The sequence below is a fragment of the Myxine glutinosa genome, chromosome 5 (assembly GCF_964187855.1).
Source record: "Myxine glutinosa chromosome 5, kmMyxGlut1.1, whole genome shotgun sequence".
NCBI classification, from domain to species: domain Eukaryota; kingdom Metazoa; phylum Chordata; class Myxini; order Myxiniformes; family Myxinidae; genus Myxine; species Myxine glutinosa.
Window position 1 is genome coordinate 158,586,051 of NC_136265.1, and position 27,955 is coordinate 158,614,005.

A 27,955-nucleotide genomic window follows, 5' to 3' on the forward strand; every position below is an offset into this window, starting at 1 on the left:
TTAAAATAAGGGAGAAAGATTGATGTGGTCATGGTTTTGATTTTCCTCACAGTTCATTTATTCTCAAGTGTTCAGCTTATCTTACTTTGTAATGTACCAAGTTTGTGGTTGCTATTGTTTTAATTATATAGATCAACATCTATTTGATGTTATGAAGACAAGTTAACCTCGCATGACGTGTGCTGTCTGACATTTCTCTTGAATCTGCATCTGAATCATCCCTTATATTGTATGACTTTCAGTTTGAGGAAGTCTGAAAGCCATTTAGACATAGTGCGATGTGCACAACTTGTTAGGCATGTTATTATATACATTGCCTTCAGAAAGTATTCACACCCTTGACTTTTCCACATTTAGATGTGTTACAGCCTGAATTTAAAATATCTTAAAATTACATTTTTATTTGTCACTGGTCGACACAATAGTGGAATTATTTTTAAAATAATTGAAAGTGAAATGCAGAAATATCTAATTTAAATAATATTCAACTCCCTAAGTCAGTACTCGGTAGAAGTGCCTTGGGCAATGGGCAGTCATAACAGCTTCGAGTCTTGGATACCTCTGTATCAGCTTTGTACATTTGGATTTGGGAAGTTTCTCCCATACTTCTTTGCAGATTTGCTCAAGCTCTGTCAAGTTGGATGGGGAGCATCGGTGAACAGGAACCTTCAAGTCTTAACACAGATTCTCAATGGGGATTCAAGTCCGGGCTTTGGCTGGGCCACTCAAGGACTGTCATGTTCTTGTTCTGAAGCCATTCCAGTGTTGCTTTGGCTGTACGCTTGGAGTCATTGTCCTGTTGGAGTATAAATCTCCACCACAGTCTAAGGTCTTTTGCACTCTGCAGGTTCCCCTCAAGGATTTCCTTGTATTTGGCTCCATTCATTGTACCCTCTATCGTTGCAAGTCTCCTTACCCTTGTCGCTGAAAAGCAACCCCATAGCATGATGCTGCCAACACCATGCTTCATGGTAGCGATGGTGTGAGATGGGTGATGAGCTGTGCTCGGTGTCTGCCATACATAGGGCTTTGCATTCATGCCAAAGAGTTTCGTTTTTGTCTCATCAGACCACAGAATCTTTTTGCCTCATGCTCTCGGAGTCTTTCCTGTGCCTTTATGCAAACTCCAGGTGTGCTGCCATGTGCTTTTTTCTCAGGCATGGCTTCCGTCTGGCCACTCTCCCATAAAGCCTAGATTTGTGAAGTGCTGCAGAGACTGTTATCCTTCCAGCAGGTTCTCCCATCTCAGCCAATGAACTCTGTAGTTCTATCAGAGTGGTCATTGGGTTATTGGTCACCTGCCTGACCAAGATACTTCTTGTGCGCTTGCTCAGTTTGGTAGTGCAGCCAACTATTGGAGGACTCTGGGTAGTTGAATTGGCGACAGGTGGAGTCCAGTCAAGTTGTGGAGACATCTCAAGGATGATCAAAGGAAATTGGATGCACCTCAGCTCAATTTGGAATGTTATCGCAAAGAGTTTGAATACTTATTGACACAAGACATTTCAGCTTTTCATTATTCATTGTTTTGTAAAATTTTCCCCAAAAAAATCCACGTTGACATTATGGGGTATTACGTGTATATCAGTGACAAAAATCTCAATTGAATCCATTTTCAATTCAGGCTGTAACACAATAACATGTGAAAAATTCAAGGGGTAAGAATACTTTCTGAAGGCACTTATTGTTTGTATGTATGTATATATATATATATATGTGTGTGTGGGCCCATGTGTCGTCATTTGCGCATGCGCCAAAGTCTTTGCAGGAACATGAAGCATCGGAACAGCGCATTTGCGCATGCGCAAGAGTGAGAACCGCCTGTGCACCATTACGCTAACAGAAGCGCTGGCGCTGCGAAGCGCTAGAGGGAGCGCTGCGCTCCCTCCCTTCGATTCCCTCCCTCTTCTGCTAGCGCTTCTGCGCTAATACGCTAATTTTAAAACCCGAAGTTTTTTTAAAATTTAAGGTGTGCTCTAGTTGCTCTGAGACGTACTGATTCCGAATATGCCGTTGGTTTTTCTCTGCGATGAGTAGTTCTCGAGTTATAAGAGGACAAACAAACAAACATACTTTACTGCTTTATATATATAGACTAGCAGAAGTACCCGGCATTGCCGGGCGGGGGAGGAGGAGGGGAGGGGGAAGAGGAGGGGAGGGGAATGGGGGGAGGGGGGAGGGGGAGAAGAGGAGAAGGGTACATAAATTATAATTTGTGGTAATCTATGCAGCACGACATGGTCATCACGGAAAACAAGGCGCCTTTGCCGGCGCAAAATGGCTCTCCCAGGGTCAAACTCGGTATCGTTGTGAGCGCACGGTTCAGCCCTTCAAAAAAAAGTTTACTTTGTAAAAATCGAACCACGCGTTAAAAAGATATGAATGGTTTTGTTCGCCGGCACGTCGGCGCTCGAATCGGCTTGCGATAAAATCCAACACGTCCTTTGTCGGGGTCGTCTGAACCAACCACGGGGCCTAGAAGGCTGGGACTGGTCTCAAAAGTTAGGTCTCGATCATATCTCGTAATGCTGGAAGCTGCACGTCTCTGTGATAATCTTGTGGACCATGACAAGAGATCGTGCGAGTCGCTCGCAACGGCTTCAAGCACTTCCGCATTCGACCATTTCATGAATGCCATACGCCCCGCCCATCCAAGCGCGTACGTATTAAACGAACGTACAGTGGCCCATGTTTCGATTCCCTCCCTCTTCTGCTAGCGCTTCTGCGCTAATACGCTAATTTTAAAACCCGAAGTTTTTAAAAATTTAAGGTGTGCTGTAGTTGCTCTGAGACGTACTGATTCCGAATATGCCTTTGGTTTTTCTCTGCGATGAGTAGTTCTCGAGTTATAAGAGGACAAACAAACAAACAAACAAACATACTTTACTGCTTTATATATACTAGGGCATGCCCGTACTATATATATATCTAAAAGTATATCCCCCCCCTCTATTTACATGAAATGGTTTGGTCCATTCGCAAAGCCAAAGCGAACGGCTTGCGAGTACGGTGACAATCCCCCCCCTCTATTTACATGAAATGGTTTGGTCCAAAGCGAACGCCTTGCGAGTACGGTGACAATCCCCCCCCTCTATTTACATGAAATGGTTTGGTCCAAAGCGAACGGCTTGCGAGTACGGTGACAATCCCCCCCCTCTATTTACATGAAATGGTTTGGTCCAAAGCTAACGGCTTGCGGAGTTTGGTAAAGAAATCGCCATAGCGTGCACAAACGCGCAGGAAAGCGAAAGAATCGCAAATTAGTTTTAATTAGTTTTAAAACATAGTTTAACGCCCGAGCGAGTTTAACGCAATCGCAAATCGCATCGCAAAGCGAAAGAATCGCAAATTAGTTTTAATTAGTTTTAAAACATAGTTTAACGCCAACATAGCGCCAACATAGTTTGCCGACGGGAAATAAATGAATACGCTCTCAAATGTGCCGTCCGAGGCAGAGTCTGTTCGCCACGTTCGGCACACGTGATAGCTCGCTGCTCTCTGATTGGTTGAATCGTTTTTTGGACATAGCTCGGTAACTACTTCTCCGATTAATATGAAACCTTGAAAAGGCACATCCTCGGGTCCCCAGCAATATACCTGGCAAGTTTCAAGTATATCGGACCGGTAGTTGTCGAGAAACAGCGGTCGCATACACACAGACACACACACAGACACACACACAGAGATTACTGGAATTATAGATACTAGGGCATTGCCCGTACTATATCTATATCTAAAATTATATCCCCCCCCTCTATTTACATGAAATGGTTTGGTCCAAAGCGAACGGCTTGCGAGTACGGTGACAATCCCCCCCCTCTATTTACATGCAATGGTTTGGTCCAAAGCGAACGGCTTCCGGAGTTTGGTAAAGAAATCGCCATCGCGTGCACAAACGCGCAGGAAAGCGAATGAATCGCAAATTCGGTTTTATTAGTTTTAAAACATAGTTTAACGCCAACATAGTTTGCAAACGTGAAATAAATGAATATGCTGTCAAATGTGCCATCCGAGGCAGAGTGTGTCCTCCACGTTCGGCACACGCGATCGTTCGCTGCTCTCTGATTGGTTGAATCGTTTTTTGGACATAGCTCGGTAAGTAATTGTCCGATTAATATGAAACCTTGAAAAGGCACATCCTCGGGTCCCCAGCAATATACCTGGCAAGTTAAAAGTATATCGGACCCGTGGTTGTCGAGAAACAGCGGTCACAGACAAACAAACGTACAGACGTACAAACGTACAGACGTACAGAGATTACTGGAATTATAGATAGATAGATAGATATATATATATATATATATATATATATATATATATATATATATATATACAGTGCGTATCAAAACAAAGGTAATCCGAATTCAAGGGGTTAATATGCAAAGGTTATTTAGTTTGACAATTTACATGTGGTTTACCAATTATGAGGAGACACAATCCTGTCTCTGAGCTCTGCAGGCAGTTCCTTCGACCTCATTGCTTGGTTTTTGCTCTGATACGCATTGTCAGCTGTGAGACCTTATATAGACAGGTGTGTGCCTTTCCAAATCATGTCCAATCAATTGAATTTACAACAGGTGGACTCCAATCAAGGTGTGGAAACATCTCAAAGATGATCAAGAGAAATGGGAGGCACCTGAGCTAAATTTCAAGTGCCATAACAAAGGGTCTGAATACTTATGTAAATGTGATATTTCAGTTTTTTCTTTTTAATAAATTTGCAAAACTTTCTAAAATCCTGCTTTCTCTTTGTCATTATGGGGTATTGAGTGTAGATTGATGAGGGAAAAAATGAATTTAAACGATTTCAGCACAAGGCTGCAATGTAACAGAATGTGAAAAAAGTTAAAGGGGTCTGAATACTTTCTGAATGAACTGTAGTTAAAGGCCGCCAGTCAGGCACCTTTGGTTGGATTAAAAAACAAAATCTTCTGCTTATGTATGCCATCATGCATAACCATCATGACATCCAATATAACCAATATACCATCATAACAATATAACAATATATACATAACAGTATAACCAATATACCATCATAACAGAGGAAATAGCAACTTTCAGTCTCTCAAAATCCATACTGAGTCCCAATTTATCGCATGTTACCCTATAATTTCTCAAACAGTACATTTCAAAGTTTCAAAAAAATATAGTTTCGTTGATTGGTGGTGTGGGGGGGGGGGGGTGCAAGGTGGGCCCCTCTAGTTCATGGACTAGTGCAACTATACAGTGTAGGAAAACAGACTGCTGGAGACATTATTATCATTTTTTTCAATGGTAACAAATGTGGAAGTGTCTTTCACAAAGTGGTTAAGGTCATACTCTTCAAGGTCAAAACATTTGATGGGTTACTTACATTTCATTGGACAAACTGGACCAAGCTCTTGAACTTGAATTGGACAAGGACAAGCTGAACATTAACTAACTGCAATTAAAAAAAGCCTTTCCAGAATGAAGAGTTTCACGTTTTCGCATGTTTTAGTGTAAAGGGCAAAGGAGTTTAACCTTTAGACTATGGGTGAGACAGAAGAGATCTGCAGCATCAAACATTTCACTGTCTAAAATGCGCTGGAGTCATCTGGTATAAAGGTAGGATATATGAGGCCATTGGCACGGGAGGTGCATGAAATCTGGACTGTTGTGACGCTGCCTTCTGAATGATCAGGATAATTTGGATCATCAATGAGAGGATCAGTATTTCAGGACACAATAATAAACTAGAACGGGCACTCGGTACAGAGCACACCTCCGCCAGGCTGAACAGTTTACGTTTTGTATTCCACTGATAGGTCACATCTGGATTCGGACCTGAACCAAAATCAAATCAGCTTGTTCTTGTCACCTAACCAACTCATTCACCTAGTTAGCTCACCTAGAACGAAGTTCAGGGGAGCTTATGCAATGGCACGTTGTCCGTCCGTCCGTAAACACTTGAAACATCTTCTCCGAAACCGCTGATGGGATTGCGACCAAATTTAGCACAAATGATATTTGTTGTGTTGTGACTAAAGTTTTTTAACGGCATTAAAGAAATTGGGGTCTAAGGGGGTTTACCGGGGTCAAAGTGGATCTAGGTTTGACCCCCCAAAATAGGAATTTGCTTTTTCCTCTGAAACTACACACACTATTTTGATGAAACTTGACCACAACCTTCACCACCCGTGATGTGCCAAAGTTTGTTCATGGCATTAAAATAATCTGTACCTTTGGGGGACTACGGGGGAGTTGCCCCCCAAAATAGGTATTTGCTTTCTTCTCAGAAACTACACACGTAATTTCGATGAAACTTGACCACAACCTTCACCACCCGTGATGTACCAAAGTTTGTTCATGGCATTAAAATAATCTGTACCTTTGGGGGACTACGGGGGGAGTTGCCCCCCAAAATAGGTATTTGCTCTCTTCTCAGAAACTACACACGTAATTTTGTTGAAACTTCACCACAACCTTCATCACCCGTGATGTACCAATGTTTGTTCAAGGCATTCGAAAAATTGGGGTCTTAGGAGGTATTTGGGGTTGAGAGAGGGAGGGTTTGCCCCCCAAAATAGGATTTTTTTTGTTTGTTTGTTTAAAGTCATGATTATGTTAGTATGATTCCACATGCTGCACTAGCTTCTAGCAAACACTGAAATTGATTTAAAATACCCTTAGTCAGTGCAGTATACTGTTTATTCTACCAGGTGAGCGCCAGGAGCATCGGGAGCCCCGATGTTTTTGTCATAACTCGTCCACAACGTTTTGAGATATCATGCTATATATTGTTTTTTGCCCTATCTCTCAATGGTGTCGATTCACTTAAAAATTCTCGGATCCAGATTCGGATGCGGATCTTCATCAAAATCTAATCATTTTGTCCTTGTCAAACACCCAACCTGTCCACCAAATTTTGTCTGAATCTGTCCATTACATTTTGAGATATCCTGCCCACAGACATCCATGCAAACAGACAAAGAGACAGGTGTAAAAACATGCCCCCCATCCACCTTAGGTGGATTCCGTTTGATAAACTCGGCGATATTCAGGACTAGCAAAAACTGTGGCAGGATGGTTGACACTAGTCAGACCCCTCAATGTGACAATAGCCTGGAATTAAAATGCATTAAATTTGACTTTTTCCACCTTTATTTACACATCGTAACCCACAACGTCCAAGTGAAAAACAAATTCTACAAATTTCAGAAAATTAATTACAAATACAAAACGAGAATATCTTGGTTGGATAAGTGTCCACCCCCCTGAGTTAATACTTGGTAGAAGCACCTTTGACAGCAATTACAGCTGTGAATCTGTTGGGATAGGTCTCCACCAACTTTGCACACCTGGACTGGGCAATATTTGCCGATTCTTCTGCACAAAACTGTTCAAGCTCAGTCAAGTTGTGTGGGAAGCGTTGATGGAAAGCAATCTTCAAGTCATGTCACAAATTTTTGATTGGATTTAGGTCGGTGCTCTGACTGGGCCACTCAAGGACATTTATCTTTTTGTTCCTTAGCCACTCCAGTGTAGCTTTGGCCGTGTGCTTCGGGTCGTTGTCATGGTGAAAGGTGAACTTCTGTCCCAATTGCAGCTCTCTTGCAGAGGGCAGCAGGTTTTCCTCTAGGATTTTTCTGTATTTTGCTCCATCCATTTTCTCTTCTATCCTGTACCTGCTGATGACAAACATCCCCATAACATGATGCTGCCACCACCATGCTTCACAGTCGGTATGGTGTTCTTTGGGTGATTTGCTGTGTTGGGTTTGTGTTGGGTTTGGTTTGCTGTGTTTGCCCACAGAATCTTGTTTCTCACAGTCTGAGTCCTTTAGGTGCTTTTTTTTGCAAACTCCAAGCGGGCTTTCATGTGTCTTTCACTGAGGAGAGGCTTCCGTCTGGCCACTCTGCCATAAAGCCCAGATCGGTGGAGTGTTGCAGTGATGGGATGGTTGTCCTTCTGGAAGTTTCTCCCATCTCCACACAGGATCTCTGGAGGTCAGCCAGAGTGACCATCGGGTTCTTGGTCACCTCTCTTACCAAGGCCCTTCTCCCCCGATTGCTCAGTTTGGCCGGGCGGCCAGCTCTAGGAAGAGTCCTGGTTGTTCCAAACTTCTTCCCTTTAAGAATTATGGAGGCCACTGTGCTGTTGGGAACCTTCAATGCAGCAGAGATTATTTTTTTTTGTAGGCTTCCCCAGATCTGTGCCTCGACACAATCCTGTCTCTGAGCTCTGCAGGCAGTTCCTTCGACCTCATGGCTTGGTTTTTGCTCTGATACGCATTGTCAGCTGTGAGACCTTATATAGACAGGTGTGTGCCTTTCCAAATCATGTCCAATCAATTGAATTTACCACACCTGGACTCCAATCAAGGTGTAGAAACATCTCAAAGATGATCAAGAGAAATGGGAGGCACCTGAGCCAAATTTCAAGTGTCATAGCAAAGGGTCTGAATACTTATGTAAATGTGATATTTCAGTTTTTTCTTTTTAATAAATTTGCAAAACTTTCTAAAATCCTGTTTTCTTTTTGTCATTATGGGGTATTGAGTGTAGATTGATGAGGGAAAAAATGAATTTAAACGATTTCAGCACAAGGCTGCAACATAACAAAATGTGAAAAAAGTTAAGGGGTCTGAATACTTTCTGAATGCACTGTATATGTATTCATATATAATCAGAAGAATGGGTGACCTTTGTAACACAGTTGTACCTGAGCACTTGCCGTACATGTCTTCTCATATCGATTCATTTGTTACAGTTGTGGCTATAATTGTGGTGCACGTGAATTTTGAGCTCATAAATGTATTTTATTATCGCAGATGGGGAGGGGGGGGGGCTTGTTGGAACAGCTGTGCCGTATAATGCCTGATAAGCTTGGAGCAAATGCTGTGCTGCACACAGAATTTGAGACGGTCTCTTCCCCCATTACAAACTGATGTGCTGGATTATTTATTTATTTATTTAGTACTTGTGTTCATGGTTCTGGATTCAGGAAGGGAATTGGACGATAAATAGAGGGTGTGGGTTACAAACCAGCAGCTGAGCAGTGCTAAATAAATGAGCATGCATTGAGTGTAGCAGGTGGTCATGCCGGCCTATGAGACAAAAAGACCACCAATGTACATGAGGCTTGGGTTGGTCTCCACCAGAAAAGGCAAGGAAAAAGGGGGAAACTAGTGCATTTTGTGGAACTGAGGAATGGGTTGCTTAATATCAGGGAATATAATTGCAAGTTCGGGTATTGTTTTGATTTGCCAAGTGAATGGGTGGCTGATAAATGTCCGAACTGTCGTTTTGGTTTTTGAAATGTGTAAATTTTATTTTTTTCCCAACAGTCCTGTGATTGCATTTTTAAAGAAAAAAATTTCCCTTGTAAGTTTTTGAGTTGAGACATTTCACTGGCCGACAACAACAACAAAATAAGATGGTCCAATTCCGTTAACGCCAACGGTTGTTGCGCCATAAGCTTAATCCGACTTTCTGCGTAGCTGAGATGTGAATGACATTTCCACTCTTGGATGGTCTGTACACGACTTGTGTTATATTTTCCAAGAAAATGTACACATTTTATTACAAGATAGTCTCAAGGCTTGCGCAATCACATTTGAGCTTTCTCACCTATGTTTGAATGTCCACCCAGCTATAAACTGTCATCCTGGTGTTTCACATGAGGCATCAGTATGTGTGCCATCCATCAGAGGGACATGAAGCCGGAGGACCCGTCTGCCATCACTGGTTATTCGTGGACATTAAATATCCCACTGTGGCTTTTGCGAAGAGGACGCCAGTTAGCACCGGCACCTTTAACAAATTAAAAATTCCTGCCACCTTCAATCGAGTATCTTGTGACAGAGTGTCATTCTGTCCATCATTGGTTCTAGTCTTGAAACATTTATCGACTTGTTGTGAATGCCCCAAAGCTCTATCAAGAGTCCGGGCCTTCATCTCTATATAATGGAGGGAAGGTATGCTGCAATGTGTGCATGTATGTATGTATATATGTATATGTATTATGTATGTATGTATATCTATTATGTATGTATGTATATGTATTATGTATGTATGTATGTATGTATCTACATATGTATATGTATTATGTATGTATGTATGTTTATGTATTATGTATGTTTGTATGTATGTATGTATATATGTATATGTATGTATGTATCTACATATGTATATGTATTATGTATGTATGTATGTTTATGTATATGTATTATGTATGTTTGTATGTATGTATGTATATATGTATATGTATATGTATGTATGTATGTATCTACATATGTATATGTACTATGTATGTATGTATGTTTATGTATATGTATTATGTATTGTTACAGATCCGGGGGACGGCACTTACATTAGCAAGGGGGGCTTAATCCCCTTGTCCTGTTAAGCTGGCCGTCCGACCGGTCCTGGGGGTATGACGTCACTTCCGGTCGATGGTAAGTAGGGTTGTAAGCCCAATTTGTCTTAATACCCAAGTACTACCACCGGCCGTAAGCGAGGAAATACTCCGACCCGGGCCGCAGCGTGATTGGATTGCGCCGAGCGAAGCGAGTTGCGACTCGGGCCGTTATCAAGAGACTAAACCCGACTATAAGGCGTTTGGCCAAAATCGCGCCACAGGTATTCAATGGGAAGAAGGGACTAAAGTGATCGGGGGAAAGAAGAAGCCAAAGTAAAGGAATACCAGACATTTATTAACTATATACAAAACCAAAGAAGAAACGAAAGGTAATGTACACTGTACAGTGAAGAAGAAGAAGACACAGGGCAGCCTTAAGCAGTCTTATATTATCAACCCCCAGGACAGACAAACAGACTTACACGAAAGGGGAAGAGCAGGCAGGAATGACTGGAAGCAATGAGAAGGCCCAGGCAGACGGTAGGTGTCGAGGTCCGGCTCCAGGAGTCGACTCGCGTAGTGGCAGGAAAACCCTGGCAGGCAGCGAGCGCGTATCGTTGACTTCGAGCAGACGTTGCATATAGCGGTGGGACTGGGATTCTCCGTATATCATAAATGGCTCGTGTCAACGCTCTCTCTCTTGAACAAGATGGGGGAGATGCCAGTTCGTCGCGCACTCCAGGTCCTTCTCTTCTCATCGGTACCTTCTCAGGCGTCTCTCTGTACCTTCTCACACGTCTCTCTGTACCTTCTCACGCGTCTCTTTTATTGCTCGTGTTGGAATTAAGCCGCCGGCTCTGATGACACGCCTATCGGTTCGCTCACCGCGGCGCTGGTTGGTTGGTAAGGGCTTACTGACTCCACCTCCGATGACGAGTCGACGTGCCACACCTTGTTCTGGCGGCTCCGCCCCCTTCTTCCTCGGCTTGACCGCATGGCTTATGGCGGTTTGGGGCCAACAACCGAATCAAGGCAAGGAGCAGCGAACGCCGCCCGACTGTTACTTTGAAGCGTGGGTGAGGCGATTGGGGAAATTGAAAGGGGCCTATCTTATTTGATTAATGCAATGCAGATTCAACTATTGGGAACAGATCCTTAACTGAAACACATAATAATGAAATAACTACGGAGAGGTCCTATGGTTCGCTACGTGTTGTACATGGACTAAGTAGGGTGCGATCTTTTACAAGCCAATTGATGGGGATATTTACAGGGGAACATTTATAAGGGAAACATTCACTAAAATTTACTAGTGAAGGTTCTAAAAACCGTAACTATGTTTGTATGTATGTATGTATGTATATATGACTATATGTATATGTAGTATGTAATATGTATGTATGTATATGTATTATGTATGTATGTATATGTATTACGTATGTATGTATGTATGTATGTATGTATGTATGTATGTATGTATGTATGTATCTACATATGTATATGTATTATGTATGTATGTATGTTTATGTATATGTATTATGTATGTTTGTATGTATGTATGTATATATGTATATGTATGTATGTATGTATATATGTATATGTATGTATGTATGTATGTATGTATGTATATATATATATATATATATATATATATATATATATATATATATATATATATATATATACATACATACATACATACATACATACATACATATATATATATATATATATATATATATATATATATATATATATATATATATATATATATATATAGTAAGGGCATTTTATGAGATATTTCACAAATCTGTTAACTAAATTGTTACCAAAAAATTTCTTCACCAATATGTTTGTAAAGGTGTGGAATAACATGTGTTAAAATGTTGAAGTTCAACTCCCGTGGGAAACCCAGAAAAAAAGCTGTTGAATTCGGGTACCGAAAAATTATTTTCGAGAATTTTTATTTTTTTAAATCGGCCCTTAAGTAACTTATGAGGGGTCAAATAAGGGTTTTTCATGATTCTGAGTTGATTGTTAACATTTATATTTGCACTTTTACATTTACACACAAAGTAGCTTTTATTTCACATACATATATAATACTCAAGAGTTATTTCTCATTCACAATGTCAGAAGTTTCAACAGTCATTGTCTATGTCTTCTTCAGACTCAACAACATCATGACTGCAGTTTCTGCATGTAATGCCATTACAGACTCCACAGGCCGAGTTATTGAAGCATCTTGGTAACAATGCAGGACAGATGCCCATTGTGGTCTGCAAGTCGCTCGGTTCTGATAAAGACTTTGATCACATCTACCATGTGGTGGTACTCCACCCAGAGTGCAGGTGTTCTTCCTCCTTTTGCGAGTCGTTTGAAGGTTTCTTCAAACCTTTGCTCAAACACTGGCACTACTGGGTCTGAGTGTCTGGCTCCCATCTTCCCATCAGCCATCTTCTCCATGAAGGTCTTCATGTCACCACGCTCCTCCTCGGTGAAGGCAAGTTTCATGATGTGTTGATAGATGGCTGCATCGATGAGGAGGTGAACACGGATTGCCTTGTCAAAACATCCTCCATCCATGATGTGGTTGGCTGTCGTACTTCCAGGATAGATCAACTGGATCACATCTAGTAGTCCAGAATCTTCCATGATGTTACCCATTGATCCAAGATAAGACTTCAGCAGGTGAAAACCACCCAACCTTGGAATGACGGGTAGATTTGCCTGCTTTATTATATTCACAGCCTTCAGCCAAATCGGAAGATCAAAGGTCAGTATAGCGACCCCAGCGCGCCGTATGCACTCTTTCAGAGTGGTGAAGATGGTGTTGAGGTCATTAGGGTCTCCTTCAATAACTGGGAGGAACTCGATCTGTGTGCTCTGCTTTGCATCATTAGCATGGATTCTCTTCATCCAGCCATTCCAGTTGGAGTGTGGGAACTCAGGATCGTTGGCTTTGATCACCCACCCCGCTGCCCAGAGTGTGTCACCTGGAGTGAGGAGTGGCTGATCATGAGCCAGGGAGGAGGAAAGCTCAGCGAGTGGGAGAAACATGATCGCGTTCGTTCCTATCTGTTTCCTGTTCGTAAATGGAATAATCTTTACTTCAGTTCCTCTCAGGATCTTAGCTTTGTCGAGTGCCTTCAACTTCACCCGGGGGAAAGCTGCTGTTGTCTGTGGATCTGGCAAAGGTGGTGCCGGAGAGGTGACTTCGATCCAACCCATTGAGTGAAAGGGAGTGTTTCCGTGAATAGAGACAATATTTAAATCTATATTGTCTCCAACAAACTGAGTGACTGCATTGTTTGTTTCCCCAACCTCCATAAAGACCACCTGATCATTACTTGACAATTCACTTTCACTGGCTGGCACTTTGGCTGTCATCACTGATTGATCCTCAAGCGCAGCATCAACCGCAACCTCATCATTGATCTGTTCATCGGTTTCCTCCACAATGGTGTCAAGAGTGCCAGAAGTATCTGGAACATCATCTCCACTCCTACTATTAAGGAAGCAGTATTTGTAGTTTTGTGTCTCCGTGTAAGACTCAGTGTATCCCAGCCGGTGGAACTTGTTGAGCATCCATTTTGACCCAAATCTATGATCAAGTTGTATGGCAAGCCCCATTTGGTGTGGCAATACTCCAGACCGAGGTCGACAGGCCTTAATAAAATTCTGCCCCCAAACGGCAACTCTTTCGTCTGTCTTGACAATCGGTCTCAAGAACATCTGAAGGCTTGCAGGAACAAGTGTCAGCTGACTATCGATGTCAGTCATACTGTGTGTGGTGGGGTATGACTTTGGACCTAAATCAATCAAGGCAATATCATTGGATATGAACTTGAGTGCCGTCTTTATGATCTGAGTCTTCTCATCTCCATGGTCAAGATTAGCATGATGCCCTCGCAGAATATTGTCGGTGCCATCTTTGAGACAGAGTACATCTGCCCTTCTTTCCTGTGTTGTGAAATACAAGGTGTCTTCGTATTTCTCTAGAAGTTTTATCTTTAGCCAATGCTTTGAATAAGAAAGGCTCTTCTCTGGTGACTGATCAAACTCGTGCAGCTTTTCATGGACGTGGTCCATGTTCATTACCCCATGCTCTAATTCTGAGTCTAACCATTCGCAGAATTCAATAAAAACTGCCTCTCGCTCCTCATCAATACTCCTCTGTCCTCTCTTCCTTTTTCCTTCCTCATCAGTCTTGGACAAACTGTCACCTCTCGCAAACATAAGTTTGCATCGCAAATGGTACAGTGTTTCTTCTGCTACCAAGTCGTTGATCCCTTCCAGGCGTCCAGTGACTTCAGTGCCCCAGTCATCCCCGCGACTCCGTGCTGTCTTCAGCAAGCTTGCCTTCAGTGTATCTGCAGTCAAATTATCTGGCACTCTGTATTTCTTTCTAGCTTGTGCTGGATTATTTTTGTAGAGCTGGGCTGGTTGGTTGCAAAGAATGCATACATCCTTATACAGGAGGTCAACTGACTGTGATCTTCTAGAACTGCAGCCAGTTGATGAACTGAACTCACAAGTAGTGCGTCTTCTCTTCAACTTTGATGACTCTTTCTCTGCCTTTGATGCTTGAGCTGACTTCTTGGTGGTTGCAACAAAGTTGTTGTACAGATCATTTTTACACTTCTGGTGGTACCTCAGTTTTCCTTCCTTTTGAGCCTCCTTCATACGTTCCACAACAGTAACATTTTCGACAGTTTCTGCTTGTTTCAATAAAGTTGAGTATCCCTTTGGAGTTGCCTGTATGAGCCTTTCAGCTGGTGTATCCGAGCGTGCACAGATGAAGCAATTGAGCACAGGTGGAGTAACGTCTTCATCCATATTGCTAGACTCCATGTCCTGCAAAGTAGAAAATGAGATATATTTAGAAATTATTTTTCCACAAAGGAGTGTCTGTGGTGAAATATAAATGTTAACAATCAACTCAGAATCATGAAAAACCCTTATTTGACCCCTCATAAGTTACTTAAGGGCCGATTTAAAAAAAATAAAAATTCCCGAAAATAATTTTTCGGTACCCGAATTCAACAGCTTTTTTTCTGGGTTTCCCACGGGAGTTGACCTTCAACATTTTAACACATGTTATTACACACCTTTACAAACATATTGGTGAATAAATTTTTTGGTAACAATTTAGTTAACAGATTTTCATATGTTTCCCTTACTAATATATATATAAATGCCATTCTATCTCTCGCTCTGTGGCTTTGTTCCTTATGTACGGCCACATCTTTAAAGTTACCAAATCCAAACTCGGGGTACAAATACAACTTTGTGTGTGTGTGGGGTTTGGGCGGCTAACAGAGGCTATGTGGCCATGGCCTCACGGGCGGACGATGGGGCTTGTGGGGGAATGGGGGGGGGGGGGGGGGGGGAAGTGGAGGGGTGGTGTAAATTTTCAATGCAAATGCGTACCGTGTAGCACATGGTGGTGGTGGCAGAGGGTATTACAATTTCCTTTTTCACTTGGGTTATGCTGAGGTTAAAGCACTCTTCGCATGGGTAAATTTGTCCACCTTCCCCTCCCCTTCCCCTCCCTCCCCCACCACCCAGACAGGGGGGGGGGGGGCTGGCATAGCTTGTTATCCTGTGTGAGACATTTCTGGCAAGAAGGGACATCAGGATGAACGAGAGGCAAAAGGGGGGGAGCTGGATGTGAGGATGGCGATGGTCGTGTAAAGGGGGGGGGGGGGTTAAAGCACTCTATGCACAGGTAAATTTGTGTTCTTTTCCTTTTCGTTCTTGCCCAAAGTGAAGGGGCCTATCAAAATGGAAAAATAATGAGAGGGAGCTGGGGACATCTTGTGAGGGAAACATTTCTAGCAGTAAGAGAAGTGATGGCTAATCAGCAAAGTGATGGTTAGGCTCTTCTGGTATGCACATAAGCAGTTTGTCCTCCAGTTACGTAACCTGGGTTCTTTTTATTTTCAGGGGCTATTGAGGCAGTGGTCTGTTACCTATACATCGCCCAAATAAAAGGATGTGACAGAAGAATGTGTTGCATGCTTGGAACAATAGTGCCCATAGCATAGGATGGGTACTCTGCTAGGTAAACAAGACCGAAAGTCTAAAAGCGGCATAGCCGGGCTTGTGAAATATTATAAACCACAAACACATATGATTAGCTTTTGAACAGTCGCTGATGCTGTTTATAACATTAAAACAAAGAAATGTGGAGGAATCCAAACATCCGTGAGGTAAGTTACCCACAAGGGTTGGGTTAATAACATGCTTGCAAAAAACGAGGCGAATTCCTTACTTCCGCAGTTGTTAGTACCGTACACCGCTTATCATTGATTATTATTGAACCATACACCGCTTCAATCTATTAACTTTGTATTCACGACATTTGGATTAAAGTGTTATGGTCATATTTACTATATTATTACTATTGCGAAAACGATACACTATTGTATTAAGAAACCTGGGCTTAATTTGTCCAAAGTAGCCCGAAGGTGAGGCATGAAGCCAAAGGCCTATACGTACTGTATTGTTGGAAGACCCGTAACGCCGATGCTTTCGATATTTGATGGTCATTTTAACAATCGGGTTGCTTGTGTTTCACACTGAATGAAAAACGTCAAGGTAGAGCATGGCGATATATGACAGGTTTGACGATATGTTCGGCCTGCACGAAATTGGAATCAAAATGCCGGAGTGTGGAGAGTCAGCTGTCGTACCGCGTAATGACATCAGACGTAATCACATCACCCTGTCATGTGACCAGATCCTCAGCTCTGATTGGTATATGTTTGAGGGGACATACATACATACATACATACCTGCATACATACATACGGACAGACAAACACTGTTCTAGACGGCTTTGCCCTATGGGCTACGCCGTAATAACTAGTGGGTACTCACACCCTGCTGGGCGGGAGCACCCTTCACTGTCCACCTGCAGTCGGCAATATGCCTGGAAATGAATGTGTGCAATGTGCATTCTTGGAAATGCACTTTTTAATATTAGCCATTTTTAAAAGAAATTTTATTGATCACAACATATCATATTCATGAGGAAAGCGTGTGATAAAAACGTCACACTAGAATCACCAATCTTGCAATCTCTGCTATTGAAAATGGAAGAACCAAAAATAATATCATGAGTGTCACGATGTGAGGAAAGCATGTGATAAAGATGCTGCACCACCTAGATGGACCTTTGCTTGCTGGCGCAGATCGACGCGATAACACCCGATTGGTCAGTGCCACGACCAATCGATGAGTGAATAAACGTGACATGGCGACAGCCAAACAACCTCTATTATAGCAGATTCATTAACTGCACAACCATACTGCACAATTGCACAACCATACTTGCATTTGGATAAGTTATTGTTTGCATTCGGAAAGTAAGACTTCATCACAATTCAATTCAAGTGGACTGCAGCTTTAAGTGTAATGCCATTTTTAGCAGAGCTTTGTTTTTGTTTTTTTGCTTCAAGTTGTTTCATCAAAGTATCAATTGCTTTTCTCATATACAGACTTGGCATTTAATATGGAATATTTTTTTTTTCTTGACTTGGGTTTACTTTCTTAACTCAGTATATCAATCTGGTGAGTTTCTTTTACACTTTGGTGATTTATTTGTTAAAAGAACCATGTCACTGATTGTCTGTCGCAGGAAGAAGTCAACAACAGGATTATATCACAGGTGGCGTGGCACAATGTACGGACAGGTGCATTTGATGATTGGCTTCACAGTCGGGTATACAAGGGTTGTTGCGTTCTGTATTAGTGGAAAACAACTGCTGCACGTCTACAAAAGTTATTGCCGCTTCCTCTGGAGATGGTCCGTCAACTCGACAATGCTGTTTGTCATGGAGTGGTGGCTTTACAAAATTACGGCATGAAACAGAGTGCTATTGCTCGGCAGTATGGCATCACTCAAGGTCAGGTGTCAAAGATCCTGCAACGAAATGCTCAGAGGGGTGTCCCTAGTCCAATACCGAGGCCAGGACGTCCCCGCAGAACCACAAGGAGGGATGATCGCCAGCTGCACCGGTTAGTCCGCAATGGCCGTACCAAGTCAGCTAATCGGCTTAGGGCTGAGTGGCAGCAACTGACAAATGTGCCTGTATCCAGAAGGCTAGTCAACCAACGACTGGTTCAAGCAGGCTATCGTGCCAGGCATCCCCTGAGAAAGCCACGCCTGACCAGACTACACCACCAGCGCTGATTGCAGTGGGCCAGAGAGCACCGTCAATGGCAGCCAGGACACTGGAATCACGTGATCTTCAGTGACGAGTCTAGATTTCTGGTCTATCGTCAAGATGGCTGCGTCCGAGTTTGCAGACAAGTGCATGAAGCCTACAACAAAGATTGTATAGTGCCAAGAGTCCAAGCTGGAGGTGGTGGGGTGACCGTTTGGGCTGCTTTTCATGCAGGGGGCAAAACTGACCTGGTTGTTCTGAATGGAAACCTGAACCAGTTCAAGTACAGGGATATTCTGTAAGAAACATTGCTTCCATTTGCTCGTGCAGCCTTTCGAGGAAACTTTGTCTTCCAAGATGACAATGCACGGCCTCATCGTGCTCGCATGATCCAACACTTTCTTGCTGACCGTGGTGTAGAGCATATGGAGTGGCCTGCCATGTCCCCGGATATTAATCCGATGGAGAACTTGTGGGCAGAATTAACGTGTCAAATCGACCACTTGCACCAGCAGCCGACCTCTGTGCGTGAATTGCAGCAGGCTATTGTCACTGCATGGCAAGCGATTCCTGTCCAAACCTTGGCAAATCTCGTGAACAGCATGCCTCAACGTGTACGTGCTCTCCTGAATGCTCGTGGGGGTTACACGAAGTAATGAACTGTGATTTTACTGTCCGTAATCCCAGTCGTAATTTAACTTTTGTTTTTGTTAAAAAAAATTTGGGCTAATGTGCAAAATGAAGAGATACTTCTGGAAAACATACAGAAGTTTAACACAGTACTGTCCGTGAATTGAGTTCGATATCAGTTTACATCACTTTCAAGGATCAATTTATTTGTTTCGAAATGTCAAATGTGGTTTTTGTTTCTTTTAAAGGTCACATTAACAAAATCTAGAATAATTTCAACATAATTCCAATGAACTTTCGGTTCTAAGACATCTTGAAAAGTAAGTTCACCCCTACAAAAAAAATATTCCATATTAAATGCCAAGTCTGTAGAATGGTATCTCGTTCATTTTGGTAGAAATGCATGTTCACCGTTTATAATGAATCAGCGGGTAACTTTTTTGTTTGATTGCGGTTCAAGCTGTAGATTTGATTGTCTCGCAGATGATTGCTGCTGATTTTCTCATTATATTGTGTTCGAACACACCTGGATTTTCCTCGCTCTTCGTAACGCTGTGCAGGTGATTGCGTAAACCTCCGGTTCGACCAACTTTGAAATAAAAGACCTGACATTCTGTTTGACTGCAGAGAACATCCCAGATCCAGTACTCTTGAAATTATTTGTAAACACTAAATTGATTCCCTCCTTTCTAGTCTTGCACGCTCTGCTTTTTCGGTGCTCTGTCCCCCATGCCCAGGGTTTCTGCAGGATCCACCATCAACCCCTTTCTTGTGAAACTCCCAAAATCCAGAATTACTGCTCACCTCCACTCATTCATTCCTCTTTTTTCCTGCCTGTAGATTCAACTTCCACATTCTCTTCAATGTCATTCTTCCATCCAAATCTTTAAGACAGCTATTCACCACCATCACAGATCACACCTCTCCCCATCATTCAAAACCATTATCTTTTCTACCCCCGTTAAACCACATCGTCTCCTCCACTCAGTCTGCCCCCACAAATTTCAATTTTTTTCTTCCTGAGAGTTTGCTTCCATATCCATCTTGTCTGCTACTGCCTGTCCCCCTACCCCTCATTCTTATTAACATCCCTTGTTTGTCTGTCTCTATCTATTGTATCCTTCAACCCTGATGTTGGTGTTTCCCTCTTCTCTTGATGTTCTTCCTTTTGTTCTGTTGCATCCTGATCTTCTCTGAGTTCCAGCTCTTCCATGAGCCGTGACTTTATATACAAGCAAACAAACGCACAAAATAATAACGGTTGCCATGCGGGTGAAGACAGTTGTGTTGCCTTCAAGGCACCTGTGTTAATAGAAGGTCATGCAAGTGAGCAGTTGATTATGGGGGGATCCGAGTGTTGAAACCACTCCATTGGACATATAATGCTGAGGCTGCTAGTTTTACCGGTTTGGCTTCCTGGGCAGATATTCAACTTGGGGTTGGGGGTGGAGGAAGTGGTTGCTTGAACATGCATTTTCTAAATCCCTTTGAGCTTGGCTTGTTTGTTAGCCGAGTTCAATGTAGTCAAAGCTATGCCTTTTGACTCTGGCATAGGGGTGGGAGTCCAATGCTTTATTTTCATGTAAAATTTCTACCCACGTCATTGTTGCTGCAGAGTGTGGCATGGAAGTTTTCCATCGCAGGCACCATGACGGTAATGCCCTGGATGGTATTATTTACCTCCACCATGTTTCAGAGACACAAAATATTGTAGTTAAGATGAGGGCAACTGGTGTGTTGTACGACCTCTGAAAGTAGGGTTTTAAAAATATTTTTTAGTAATAAAATGAGCTTGATATTTGATTAAAGCTCGTGGGTGTGTGGCACAGTGGCTGTGACAACATTGCAGCTAGGCAACGTGTTGTGATGTTTTTGTTGTTGTGCTTGGATTGGTTGGTTTATTCCATTTTGGTCTTGGTATGTTCATATATGCCTCATCCTTTGGTATCCTCCCTTTTTCCGTTAGGTTTTGAATGAATAAGGCCAAACTGACTTGGTAATTTCCTTTTTCTTTTGGGACTATAGATAAATATTATATATGCGAAAAGGTGGCATTTTTTTTACTTAACTCTCTCATCCCATTCACATTGGAGTCGCATGCTTACGTATGCACAAGACTAAATTGACAAAATGAAGAGAAGGATGGTTGATAAGTCAAAGAAAGCAGAGTAGGGAAAGGTTTGGGGGAGGGGGAGGGATAAGATTAAGGAGGGAGAAGGGAAGGGAAATAGTTTGTATGAAGGGGAGATGTTATTCTTTTTTTGTATACAGAGTCGAGGCTCGTGGAAGAGCTAGAACACAGAACGAATCAGGATGCAACAGGACAAAAGAAACAGTAGAAGAAAAGGGGGAAATGCCGACAGAGAAGATAAACGGACATGGAAAAACAAGGGATGCGTGGGTGAGGTTGAGGGTTATGGGAGATTTGCAAGTGGTGGATAAGTGCAATGCAGAAGCAAAATTGGGGAGTGGAGGGGGGAGTGGTTTGACAGGTGTAGAAAAGATCAAGGTTTTGAATGGGGATGATCTGAGATGGTGGTGAACAGCTGTATTGAAAACCTGGAGGGAAGAATATGAGATTGAAGAGAGTATCGAAGTTGGTTCCCTACATGGGGAAAAAAGAGGACTGCCAGTGATTCTGGATTTTGGGAGGTTCACCAGAAGGCGGCTGCCTGTTGGTGGATGACGTGTGCATTGTAGACACTTGGTGGTGGGAGGGGGGGGGGGGGGGGGTAAGAAAGCATGGAAAGGGCAGAGGGTGCAAGACCAGAAAAGAGGTGGAATAAGGCAGAGAGGCCATCATCCTTTGTTTCCACGGCGTCGATGTGAGCAACGTGTGAGACAGGGGTGCCAGCATAAAGGGAGGATAGTATTCCAATATTCCATGAAGCTGCAGATGAAGGCCTTATAGGTGGATAAGGGTGTCTCAAGGACGGTTCATCAATATTCCAGCATATTTGCATACATAATAAATACTGTATTATGACCTCTCACTCCTCTTACCCTGCTCATCAGTGCTCTTACTTATCCTTTTCTCCTCTCTCTCCTTCCCCAGTTCTTAGCTCAACTTGAAAAAAATCTTCTCAAGTCACCACATCAGCCTATTGTTATTTACATGCAGTCACATGAAAAAGTAAATACACCCCATGTAAAGTTTTGACTTTTTCAACATATTTCAACATACAGCTATTTGATCTTCATTCAACAATATTGATAGATAAAGGTGATATAATATAACAAATATCATGAAACATTTACATTTTGTAGTCCATTGTATAATTTAAATGAACATAAATGCAAATTTCGCATGTGGAAAAAGTAAGTACACCCTTGGCTCCAATAGGTGGTATTGCCCCCGATGGCAGAAACAACCTCAAGTAGGCGTTTCTTATAACTGTCTACCAGTCTCTGACATCGACTGGGAGAAATTTTTGCCCACTCCTCCATGCAGAATTCTTTCAGCTGTGCGATGTTTGAGGGGTTTCTTGCATGCACAGCTCGTTTCAAATCCCCCCCACAACATCTCGATGGGATTTAGATCCGGGCTTTGACTTGGCCATTCCAGAACCCTCCATTTCTTTCTTTTCAGCCATTCCTTGGTGGATTTACTGGTATGTTTAGGGTCATTGTCATGTTGCAAGGTCCACCTTCGGTTGATCTTCAACTTTCCGACAGATGGCCCCACATTATCCTGAAGCACCCTCTGGTACAATGAAGAATTCATCGTGGATTCTAGGATGGTGAGCTGCCCAGGCCCTGATGCAGCAAAGCTGCCCCAAACCATAATATTTCCACCACCATGCTTTACAGTTGGTATCAGGTTCTTGTGGTCAAATGCTGTCTTTGGTTTTCGCCAAACATGTCTTCTGGTACTGTGGCCAAATAGCTCTACCTTTAACTCATCTGTCCAGAGCACATTGTTCCTGAAGTGCCGGTATTTGCCTCTGTGTTCATGGGCAAACTTTAGTCTTGCCCTGGTGTTCTTTCTGGACAGCAAAGGTTTCCTCCTGGCACACCTCCCATGTAGATCAAATTTGTGCTTCCTCTTTCTAATGGTAGACTCATGCACTTTGACATCAACAGTGGCAAGAGCTACCTGTAGGTCCCGTGATGACATTCTGGGGTTCTTAGAGACTTCTTTCAGCATCTTGCGGTCTGCTCTCGGGCTGAACTTGCTGGGGTGGCCTGGCCTGAACAAGTTGGCAGTTGTTTGGAATCTTCTCCACTTGTAGATGATCTTCCGGACAGTCGAATGATTGATTTCAAATTGTTTGGAGATCTTTTTAAATCCATTCCCAGACTCGTAGGCATCTATAACCTTCTTTCTGAAAGCCTCAGAGAGCTCTTTTGATCTCGGCATGGTGACGCCGCACACTTCAACAACAAAGAGCAAACCAAACTAAATGTCTGAGGTTTAAATAAGACAGGTTCCTCCAAGATCCTCTCCAACGATGTTCTAATCATTTGCACCTGAGCTGGTGCACCTGATTCTAATTTTAGGTATTTGAAGTAGTGATAAATGTAGGGGTGTACTTACTTTTTCCACATGGGAAAATTGCATTTATGTTTATTTATTTTACACAATGGACTACAAAATGTAAATGTTTCATGATATTTGTTATATTATATCACATTTATCTATCAATATTGTTGAAATGAAGACAAATAGCTGTATGTTGAAATATGTTGAAAAAGTCAAAACTTTACATGGGGTGTACTTACTTTTTCACGTGACTGTAATATGTAGATGGCCCTTTTCAATGTCAAGGACTCATTCAGATCGCTTGAAGGACGAACGTTACAAAATTGACTTCAAACGTGGGAGTCTCACCTGATGTTTTGGCCTACTTTGAAATGCATCGATATGGGATGCTGATGACTGCAATGAAAACAAATTGTCACATTATCCCTGGTACATCGCAGAATAACATGGTTCTTGTTTTGTAAACATTCATTACCTCCACCACTGAAGGTGGGTGGAGGTTATGTTTTCACCCCTGTCTGTCTGTTTGTTTGTTTGTCTGTGTCTGTGAACAAGATATCTCAAAAAGTTGTGGACGGATTTAGATGAGATTTTGCAGAGAGGTTGAGTATGTGACAAGGACGAAATGATTCCATTTTAATGAATATCCAGATCCGGCTACTAGAATTTTTAAGTGATTCGTCACCATTGGGAGAAAGGGCCAAAAACGATACAAAGCAGGATATCTCAAAAAGTTGTGGACAGACGATTTTGATTAAATGTGATTCTGTATTGTGATTTTCTGGTCTAGTCTGGGATACAAAACGTAAACTGTTCACCTGGTGGAGGTATGCTCTCTACTGAGTGCCGTTCTAGTTTGATTTTGGTTCAGGTCCGGATTCAGATCCGGCCTACCGATGGAATACAAAACGTTAACTGTTCAGCCTGGCGAAGGTATGCGCTCTACCAAGAGCCCTTCTACTTTTCCTTGTGCACCCAATCTTTGCCTCATGAGGATGCTTGCTCGAGACCTGCCGACACATTTCTCCGGACATGCCGAGACTGGTTTTTCATGGGATTCGGAAGAAACAGAGAAAGTGTTCTCGCATATTTCATTTAACGAAGCCACATTGTACAAGCTAGTCTAGTAGGAAGACTAGGTCCCCCTGCACCCCCCGGAGATATACTTCTAATCAGTGTTTCTAGATTGGAAAAAATGTGTAGAAAATGACTAGCTATGGCCCCAAGCTGAAAAAATGTCCCACATACCATTTTTATGCAAATTACTGCTGCCATTATCAAAAAAACGATTTTTGACATATCTCAGCCAATATTGCAGATAATTGAAAAATGAAGGTGTCTAGACCCATGTTTTGAAGGGCATAGATCATGATAGAACTATTCATAACATGATTACATGTGTCTATGGTATACTAGTATGCTAATTAGTGCTTTATTTACAAAATAATCACAGTTTTACGAAATAATAGACTCATATTAAGGTCCGTCTACACAGACGTTAACACAAAGTTTTATTTTTCTAAATATTACAACTGTCAAAATAGTCCTAGCACTCAATGTGACCACTCTTCTCTTGCTTGTTTTAGATAAACATCATTAGCATTAGTGATTCTACACTGAGTCAGTCATCATCATTTTCATCGAAATCGTCAGAGTCAAACTCTTCTTCTCCTTCCTCTTCCTCCTCCTCTTCGTGCTCTCCTGTGTTCAGAAGATCCACCAGTGAGGTTGGTAGGATGGGACCACTGGACCACATTGGTGGACCACAGTGAATCTCTCCATCAACAGCCTCTCCATTGCCTCACACACTGTTTTGAGGCAAAAGAGGGACTTTGCGTAGGCCTTTCCACTGAGAACACCTTTGAGAGATCCACTTGTTACTAGTTGTGCCTCAAAGAGAATCTCTGCATATCCAGAACCACGCATCTTGTGTCCAGTGAGCATCCCGATGTAGTTCATGGATGTGTGGAAGGGTCCAATCGTTACTACATGACTAGCAAATTCATTTGGCCAGCGCCAGATGATGGGAAGGGCTTTCATGCAGACACCCAGATCAAATGTATTCAGGACCCATCTCTGACCCACCTCAGCAGTTGCTGCCTCGGAACGCTTCAGTAGCTCACGAACAACTGCGTTGTCTGTGATCGGTTGGTGGATAGGCGTGCAGTAGTCGACTGTTGATTTGCTGGGTGGGGGAGAACCAGTTGCAGAGGTGAAACCCCCTAGCCCAGGCACAGGCTGCAGGCCACAGCTTCCGATGTATCTGATGAAGAGCCAGATGTAGTACTCTTGCATCGTAGTGGCATAGACTGTGTCATTCTCTGCTGGCGGTGTGAATGATGAGCCTTCAGGGAACTTCGGGCCAACGCGAGTAAAGTGCAAGGGTGGGAGAGTTTTTGGTGTGTCGACCTTCAGGCTACGCTGTTGTGACCTATTGATGGTAGGTAGCATTCGGTCCTTGCTGCTCTCGAACCCGGGCTTGACCTCCTGCACCATGATTCCTCCAGCACTGTTTACAATGTTGCTGCCGTGCACACTGGTAGTGGTTTTATTCAAGTTGTCCCACTCACAGTGGAATACAAGGTTGCCCTCTCCTGTCACAATTTGTGGTGTACGATAAGTTGAGACTTCATCCAGGACCTTGGCGAGAGCAGTTTCCAACTCCAAGGCGAAATCGTAGCTCTCAGAGTGTCCAAGCCTGTGTAGTATTGTGGTGAGCTGTTTGCTTCGGAACAGGTGCCTTACAGTCACACAGAGGAGAATGTGCTTTGGTAACTTCCATTTTCCATCTGACACTGCACGGCACAGATCTTGTCCAATGGAGAAGACCAGACGCTTCACCTTTTCTGTCTCGATGCCCTCCTTGCCAGTCATTAGCACGCTGAGAAAGCGGACAAGGTCTGGAGGTAGGATGTCTTCAGGATTGAGCTCCATGTCTTCAGCTGTTGGTGGCCATGGTTGGTCTTTACACTCTCTGAAAGCCTGTAGAATACCCTGGCGAAGTTGGAGGGCAACATTTTGGTTCTTGTTTGTGCTTCCGAGTGTGAATGCTCGTGCGAGAGCATTGGAAACTGTTATGTTTGAGCTGTGCACAAGCCAGAAAGAAATGACATCACATTTGTCATGATCAACCTTCGTGAAGTGGATATGCTCCTTGATTGGGTCATTCTGTAGGCGTTTCAGTAGTTTCTCTGACCGATAATTTGAGTTCTCATATCCATTCAGTTTCAGTTCCTCGACATAGAGCAAGCGCAAGGAAGAAAGCTGTAGAACTTTATTCTGCTGGATGACCTGGGTTTGAATGTGTTCCAGTACTGAGTTGAATGCCTTTTCATGGGCGGCTGACATGCAAGCCTGCTCCTTTGGTGCTTCGGCTCTGTGAATCGCACGCTCATAGTTGTAGAATGCTGTGCGGAAAGCTTTAAAACATGACGGATGGTGTTTGGCCTCACATGCAAAGAGGTCTTTGTTTTTCACCTTTCGATGGAGTCGATAGAGACCCATTTTCTCAGCCCGTGTTTCGATTTGCTCCCATGCATTTTCTTTGTTTTTAAAGGATGGGAAGGTTGTAGGCCTCTCAGTATTGCGATGAGCATCTTTGGTCTCAACTTTCTCACAAAATATACACTCTGGCGGGAAGATGGGTTCAGCAGAACCTCCTGGTTTACGAGGAGAGTGATGCCATGATGAGGTTGATGGCCCTGGTTCTGTATCATCTCCCAGACGATGAAAGTGGCGGACAAAGTGCTTATAACACTTGCTGTGATATCCTACTCTTTCTAGGTCATCAGGAAGAGTTGCCGGGATCTGATCACATACTGATTGCATACGACATGGGGAGTCATGCGGTTGGTTGAGACGTCTATCCCGGATCTTTTGAAGCAGTTGCAGTTTTTCTGAAGCAGATCCTTTAATTTTACGGAGGGGCGTGAAATCCCCATGATCAGACATGGATGGTACATGAAGGATGCATGTAGGAGGAGAGCTTTGGGCTGCAGGTTCTACACTCCATTTTCTTTTGGGCATGCTTGCTGTCGATGTCTACCATCACTGTTAAATGACAAATAAGAAATCACGAATGATGTTAAAAGTGCCTGTGAAAGGAGGCTCTGAGTTTTCAGTGAGGTAACAGAGGTTCTGAGTCATGTTCTACACTAGGGTACTTTTTAGCTGACTAAACCATGTTTAGTGGCATCAAAAGTGCTAATAGCTAAAACATCTAAATTCTTCCACACTAACGTTAGCTATCTAGGCCAATGAAACATTGTGCTAAGTTACTGTAGCTAGCTCAGCTGTCGTGCCTCTTTCTGGTTCAATTCATATACAGAAGTCAACAGATATGTCT

General features: G+C 42.8%; 2 protein-coding genes across 16 annotated transcripts in view; one reads left to right on the plus strand and one right to left on the minus strand.

Moving 5' to 3' along the window:
- LOC144892401 (uncharacterized) overlaps positions 1-27,737 on the minus strand; it is a 269,427-nt gene extending 241,690 nt beyond the window's left edge. The window contains exon 1 of the mRNA XM_078778930.1: positions 25,696-27,737. Coding sequence (XP_078635056.1) covers positions 25,696-27,636 — 1,941 coding nt within the window. The 5' untranslated portion in view covers positions 27,637-27,737. The remainder of the gene's footprint in view (positions 1-25,695) is intronic.
- LOC137410945 (rho GTPase-activating protein 44) overlaps positions 1-27,955 on the plus strand; it is a 138,698-nt gene that overhangs the window by 4,267 nt on the left and 106,476 nt on the right. The window lies entirely within an intron of this gene.